At 33.2% G+C, this 8,162-nt stretch overlaps 1 protein-coding gene across 1 annotated transcript; it reads left to right on the top strand.

Moving 5' to 3' along the window:
- Positions 1–6,085: 6,085 nt before the first annotated feature.
- On the top strand, positions 6,086–7,210 carry LOC100375850 (galanin receptor 2a-like). Its single transcript, XM_002741896.1, has one exon. The coding sequence runs from the start codon at positions 6,086–6,088 to the stop codon at positions 7,208–7,210; it is 1,125 nt and encodes a 374-aa protein (XP_002741942.1).
- The last annotated feature ends 952 nt before the right edge of the window (positions 7,211–8,162 follow it).

Genomic DNA, 8,162 nt, shown 5'->3' with positions numbered 1-8,162 from the left:
TGAATATAAACTACTTCAATAAGTAATTCCTGGATTTACAGGAAATATGTAATATTTCTGTCTTTAATGATGTTCATTGTATTTTCAATTACACAAACATAATCACTGAATCTTTCATGAATCCAGTCTCTGTGTTTCATTAATAATAATTGGTGGAACCTTGTCTAGACGTTTTGTGATGCACTTTAGGACAATCTTATTATCCATATTGTAAGGAGTAATTAGACGTCATTTTTTAATAAATATAATATATCCTTGCCCTTTTTGTCCCTTAATGTAATTATCCAATCCCTAATATGACGTCGTAAGACGGTGACGTACACATTTCTCAACCAATGGACAGAAAAGAAGATAAAACTCTGGGCTAAAACCGTCATTTTCTGGACATTTTGGTAATTCTTTTAGAAATTTGAAAGCTTCTTCATCAATGAATTCTCCTTCGCAATGAATTTCGTCATAATGCAAGCGTGGTCAATGTAAACATTTACTAATATATGAATTACCACTCTGTTAACTGCTAAATAAAATAATTTCTGACATTAATAACAAATAATATTGAGTAATGTATTTTTTTTTATTATGACGTTCCAAAGCCAGCGAATGTTTAATGTTCTATTCCCATATTTTCTACTAAAACACACGGGAGCTTCTTTTTATCTCTGATTCGTGTTTTTGATTAACGACTGTCGCAAACATAATACCTATTTCTTCAAGAATATTTTCTTTTGATCAATGTTCAACGTATTTTTCCCCGTGCTTATCTCTTACTGAACATTTTTGTACATATTTATTTTTTTAGATGTAACAAGGGTCTTTGTTTTGGGTAATATATTTCAATCTAGGAACGGAAATTAATGTCTCAGTTTGTAGTATCAGGGAAGAATACTATTATCTAATGCCCAGTATAAACAGCTGTGTTTCCCTCTTCTCTGATATCCTAGACAGATATTATTTGAAGAATGGTATATTCATATATATTAGTCACTTCTGCCTGTAATAAATTACAAAGTAATACATTTTCCAGACTATTAGATAACACGACAATTCATCTAAACGTGTATAAATGGCAAAATACGATCCTAAACCAAATATATTTTGTTTATGTCATGTCATGCAGACAAGCAGAAAAAGAACGTGACAATTCTCGGTACATGGGATTTAATAAACAAACAATTTTGCTTAATTAAGTTTTTGATAATTCTAGTTATAGTTCCCGTGTTAACATATACTAATATATTATAATCTAAATTGTAAAATGTAATATTACATTGAGTAATATAAATGAATATTAACTACTTAATATTGACGAAAATAAGTACTTCACTTGTTGTGTTACGTCTCTTCAACTTGCATATGCTTTATGCTACATAGGACAACAAATTACTAGCATAGACTTCGAAGAATAACTAAATTACTTTTTCACGCCGCACTTTGTTTTGCATGATACTCATTACCGTCAATGAACAACCGTCTTTCTGTAAAATTTACACGTTTGCCTGACTTGTAAGCCAGGTTTATCACTAGCAAAATATTTAGTTTTGCTTAGTGGACTATTGGACCCAAATTCATGATCATGTCGGAATTATACAGGGCATTTATATTTTGTAGCCGCCGTTATCGTTTTAGTTTCAGAGAGTTATTTGTTCAGACTGCAATCCCTCTAAGACGCCCTGACGTCCAATCGCTGGAAAACTCAACTGCCTTCTCACATATTTTATTTGAGAGGGCTTATGCTTCTAACTACCGGAATGCTAAAAAAATAATCATAGAAATGTTTGTTCGCATTTGCATAACATCTTGTATTTTCCCATATCATATCAGTGACATAATTCAGTTCGAATTCGAGCTGTCTTACATATATCCACAAACATCGTGGCTTTGTCTTCTAACCGCCCCTTTTCTTGGTTTGTAATATTGCGGTATATTTGCAATATATGATATAACACATTCAAGACACCACTGATGGTAAAGTATTATTAAGAATGGCGATTATGGTGTTCAAATGCGATTTCATGCTCGATAACACATGGATAATAATCTTCACAAACATTAAGCTTCGAGCTAATTCATTATTATTCCACCAGTACATAAATCATGGATTTCATTTTAAGATATGCTATGCTATAAATCACATTAACCATCATATTGTAATCTGTATGTTTTTTTTTACACAAAATGCATGTAAAAAGTCTGACTGCAAATGTCACAAATACACGACACATTATCTCTTCTGTAAAAATAGATGAAGGTATACATCTACGTCGTTGTAAAGAGATAGTTTATCGCATCTGAAATTACATAAGAGAAATTATTCAAGCTAATCAAAAATAACGATACATCATTTGTTTGACATTCACTATCCCAGAAAACGGGCGTATAATTATCACTATCATCGCGGCCAAGCGGCGTCTATTCTTTATTCGCAGAATCCACCATGGATTAAGTTCCAGTAACTTTTACCCCTGGTAACAAATAATGTCATTAATTCGCAACATTTGACTTCGGCTATGGAACTCGGCATTATTTACCGTGATGTATTAACAACGAAATGCAATGTGTTATCCACGTATGTAGTAAATATTTAATTATGCAATATTCGCGAAAGAGGTACACCATTAGTGACATTCGTTTCTCCCACGCACGGGGCACGTGGCCATGGTGTTACGCGTATTTACTAAATGCAATTTTGAATGAAAATTTGTATCATGACATAACAGGAAACGACTAATAAATCAATAATAGTGTGTGATGGAAGTGCGATAACACAGTCTACTGATTCTCCTTTTTTCAATGAGTTTTGAAATAGCAATTTTATTGCGAATTTAAAATATGTTCTATATCATTGTACGGCTAATTCCGTTTCACTCTGATTGGCCCACAAATATTACCTAATAATTATTATACAGATAAATTGACACTCAAAGTAAACATTCCATACAACAGGTTAAATACTGACAAATGGTATATTATATGGCAATGTTGGAAGAAGTGCCACAATATAAATATGTCTTGCTCCCCAGTTCTGGCTTGTGAGCTTGTGCACACAAGACCAGCCGGTACAAGTAAATAAAGCTTTATTCAGCATCAAGAACTTTTAGCTTTTAAAATATTTGATGGTGAAATCTTACGAATTATAACGCATGAAAGCGAAATTTGGGGGTTTCATTTTGCAGATAATAGTGTAAAATATCGTTTGTCGGTTTAATCTGACGATATGTTTGAAATATGGCCGCGTGGTTTCAATTAGGTCGCTACTATAATCAAGTGACGATAATTTCAGTATAAAGAAGCAAAATAGGTTTAATATTTCTGGATATATTGTGTTACACAGTTGTTATTTTCTGTGGATATAGGTGAATCTAGGTATTATTATTATTATACCAGATATTCAAATCTCATATCTAAATATATATGTATTTCCCATGAAAAGTACAAGATAAGAAGTTGTCATTAAAAATGCAGATAGGCTGGTGACCTATTCTGTGTAAATAATATATAATAAAAATATAATTATTAATATTAAGCTTATCATGTTATATTCAGCCAATAAAGATGACGATGACGCAATTTATGTACGTTATAAGCAGACGTTCACCATGGGATTCTAATGCAAAATCTGAATAATGAGGTCATGTAATTGAGAATTCAAAACAGATTTTTAAAATAAAAAAAATATGGATGTAATATACTCCGTATGCTCTTATTCTATGCGCCATGGCAAATTTGGCAAATAAAATAATAAATGTTAACTGTTCACTCAAAAAGTTTCGAGACCGAACATATGATATTATAAAAAATAATTAATTCTGACGATAAGCCATATTAGTGTGCCACATTTGATTTGCTAAAAGTATGACACTTCTCCACCCAAAAATATATTGCCAGTTACATTACGTTATGAATTGTACTTTTAGTTTAATGAATGTGCCGGGAAACGCTATTCAGTATTAATGTACATAAAGCGAAACTAATATTCTGATACTTTGGATTTAAAGTACAACATAATCCTGAGGGCATATGGAACAGAAGTTGTATTGACATCACGAATATGTGCAATATATATTTTATTGTTTCAATAATTGATGGTTTATGAACAAAAATATTAGACAAGCTGGTTAGATTGTGTGACGTCCCATGACATAAATAATACTTTCATGAAATAATTCATGCTATGTAAAATTATAAAATATGATTAAAATGAATCTCATATACGTAAACGTGTGAGACAGGTGGCACCCTCAACTCGACGTAAATTCTCATGAAATGTGAGTACCTAATTTAATTTGCGATTGTGGTTTTATACACCATCATAAACAAGTAACATGCGTGCACATAGTCGAATGATATGAACACAAGGTAGACCATCGCTGCGTGGTATTCACGTGCATGTTAATGTGTTACAAGACGATAACGCTGTCTGGTGATTTCTTATCGGATGTGGTTAGTCAAGCGAACAAGAATTCGATTTGCCACGTAGTCAGGACAGGAAGGCAATTTCTCGCACCACATTGAATTATAATTCAGTGGTGCTTTAGGTTAGATGTAGGATTAGAGCGGTGGTGGCGACAATATTTTGAAAAGCAAATAAATGTTTCACGAACGAAGTTGAGATTCGTGCAGCGCAAAGGTAGCAGGATCTTATCACGTGTACTGATTTACGTTTATGTCGTAATTAAGTTTTATGTCGTAATTTAAGTCGTAATTTCGGAACTTTTGTTAACGTTACTATTATTAGCTGATTAAACAAAAATCCTATTTGAAATTCATTGAATCGTTTGCGGTGATTTAAAAACAATAACGAAATATTTATCGTAAAACACATTTGGAGGGAACCGTTAATTATACCGTGGCAAAGCTCTTGAACATATTTACGACACAATATATTTAATTATATAAATTAGAAATAAAACATTGAAATGGTATTTATATGTGTAATTATGAGGGGTGTACCATGTAGGTTGTGAGATACAATTCAGTAAACCATGTACAGTGGTGGCGTAACAACACATCGCATAGTTAACAATTCTATAAAGTTTTTGTTTTATTTGTAATTCATGGCGCCAATGACACCCTATTAGATGTGATCAACATGATGTTATCAGCAAATAAATACGGCCAATGTGTGTCAGCATCTATATTATAATTCCACATGATAGACAGTAAAATTAATAATTGCAATTGATACTTCCTCAACGCCCAGACGAGCATGACAACACTGCATACAGAGGACACATTTCATTTATCAACGATTAGATTTAACATTCCAGAACTTCATTTTTGTAGATATCGTGATAAAAACATTCCTCTTGATGACTATGAATTCGGATATTGTCTGGGTAGGTTGTTTATTTCTGTATGTTAAATATGCACACGTACTTATTTGTCTCATAGTATAATATTAATGAATGATACAGTTATCATTATCATCATCACTATATTTGTGAAATGTACATCATAAGACAAATTTCAGGATTGTTTGCCGGAAGCAGAACTACAAAATAGAAGTCTGTCAGTACTATAATATATAAGTAATGTTCTGTTCATTTCAATAACACTTAGGGAAGAGTATAGTAATAATGTGTCTTTTCCATGCTCAATATCACTCCTTTTTAAATCACAAATATATCGACGTGTTGTTGATGTGGTCATAATTTTATCCGTTCTTTACTTCCGAGACACATTTCTTAGACCACACACATTTGTGGCGGATGCCTATTTTAAGATGACAACGAAAACGTTTTAGTAACAACAAGTAGCGAATACACTGAAGTAACACATGCATTCAATTGTAGGAAGATTAACGAAACTGCACGCAAAGACGTGTCGCCATGCCGTCATTCATATTTGGCGTGAATTGAGTTAAGATTCATCAAGAATAGTCAGTTTTTTTCTAATGTATACATTTCTTCTTTCAGTTTTTTTTTGCGCTTAGAATAATTGATAATTTGAAATTACACATTTCAGAAAGCGCTACACGCCAGAATACAAATAGTTATATTCGCCTTCGTAAATACAAATACAGATATTAACTATTTGAATTCTTGTTTAAATGTTTGTCTTCTCACATAGATTGCATTGGTTAATCATGGATAACGAAGGGAACGATTATCTCGGAGAACCTGAAGACTACAGTTATGATTATAATGCACTTATTGCCAGAGCACGCAAACTAGACACACCACCATCTGTAACTCTGGCTTTCGGAGTCCTCTTCACGGTTATCATAATTGTTGGAAACATCTGGGTTATAATAGCCGTTTTTAACCAGCCGAAACTCAGAAAGTCAGCAACGAATTTGTTCATTGTCTCGTTGTCCGTGTCTGATCTCATGGTGGCCGTCTTTTTCATTCCGTATCATGTAGCTTTTTACGCATATAACATTCCTATTAGGAATTCCGTGTTTTGTAAAGTTACGGGATACCTTCATTGGGCATCTCAGTGTGGGACAACGTTTTCGTTGATATGCATTGGGATAGACAGATATCGTGCCATTGTACAGCCCATGCGACCGAGACTGACTGTACAGCACGCTGCTATCGGGTGTACTGTTGTCTGGATGTGCGCGTTGGGTTATTCTTCGTTTAAACTCTCTGTCAACGACGTGATATTTGACAATCATACGACATCTATACAACGTGGCAACGACACGTTTTACGAGTACGAACAAGTATACTTCTGCCACGTGGCTGATGAGGACACCGATCACTGGTTCCGATTGGCAGATCTGATCATAATGTACACCCTTCCACTTCTAATATTGACAATTTTATACTCAATCATGGTATTCACTTTATGGTTCAGCAAATCGCCGACGAATTCCAGCAGTCGTAACAAAAAGAAAGCCGTGAAGATGCTGAGCTTCGTCGTGCTACAGTTCGCACTAACGTGGCTCCCTAACCACACGCTGCAGTTCTATTACACTTGGAATACGACGTACCCAAAAAATGAATTCGTATGGTCCAATGTACCCTCTAATTTAGCTATTTTTATCTTTGTCTGCAATAGCTGGATAAACCCTTTCCTTTATGCATATTTTAATGAAAACTTTAGAAAAGAGTTCAAGAAAATGTTCCCATGTTTTTACAATTGTCGTAATTCACGAGTTGCACCCGAAGATACGGGAAATGTGAGGTCTGGCCCAACTAGTCAAACCCGTACGGGTTTCGGTGTTAGAACCCAGGTTTCCATCGTCGGCAACACAGTGTCGTGATGTTTTGCCTTAATTTAGAGTAATCATACTGTACTAAATGTACTAGTTGAATTCTCTGAACGTTGAGTGATGCATGATATACAAATATTGGTGCACTTATTGAATATCATTCATATAACACAATGTGTTCATTAGCGGGGAAAAAAAAACAGATCTATAATATGAGTTATATTGTTATAATATTGTATTTTATAAATTATCCCAATAATCATAATAAATTTGATATTGATTTTATTATAGTAAATGCTCTATTTTTATTGTCTTTAAAATTATTGAAGTAAATTTGATGGAAATAAAATAATTTTACAAGTATGTGTCAAAACTCATAGGCCACCTTCAACGACATTATTATTAATGAAGCATATATTTGTTGATATCTTTATCTGATTCATTGTAAGTAATGTTGAAGTAGACATTTATTTGCGATTTATGCACGGTAAAGTCATTACTCCCCTGTGTAAGACTAATTTCCCAGAAAAATGAAAAATTGTTCCTTGAAAACTAACATTCCATTCAATTTATATTTTAGTTAAGTTAATGCATTTTGTCAGACGTAATGAAATGTAACGTAGCGTAACTTAATGTAATTTGTCAATAGATTTTACCGTGATTATTTTTCAAACGACGTACCATTTTGACCTGTTAACAATTAAATGATTAATGTTAATGGAAGAAGTGTTACGCGAACAACACATGTTTACACTATGTGAGACAATTACACATATACGTTAATTTATGCTAATTTTATGTATGACTTGTAAACATTTTGAAAACAATGAAACCGATTAGGACTATATCATATTTGTAGAATTAAGATTTGCGATAATAAACATCGAATGGAATTCTTTTTAACAATATTGCCGTCCACGAAGAGTAATTGAGTTATTGGCAATTATTTTGCTATATATCGCTTCAGAGCTTAATATATTTACTGACATCCACAACTTTTATT

The sequence above is a fragment of the Saccoglossus kowalevskii genome, chromosome 14 (assembly GCF_978046115.1).
Source record: "Saccoglossus kowalevskii chromosome 14, keSacKowa6.1, whole genome shotgun sequence".
NCBI classification, from domain to species: domain Eukaryota; kingdom Metazoa; phylum Hemichordata; class Enteropneusta; family Harrimaniidae; genus Saccoglossus; species Saccoglossus kowalevskii.
This window is presented reverse-complemented; position numbering and strand designations above follow the sequence as displayed.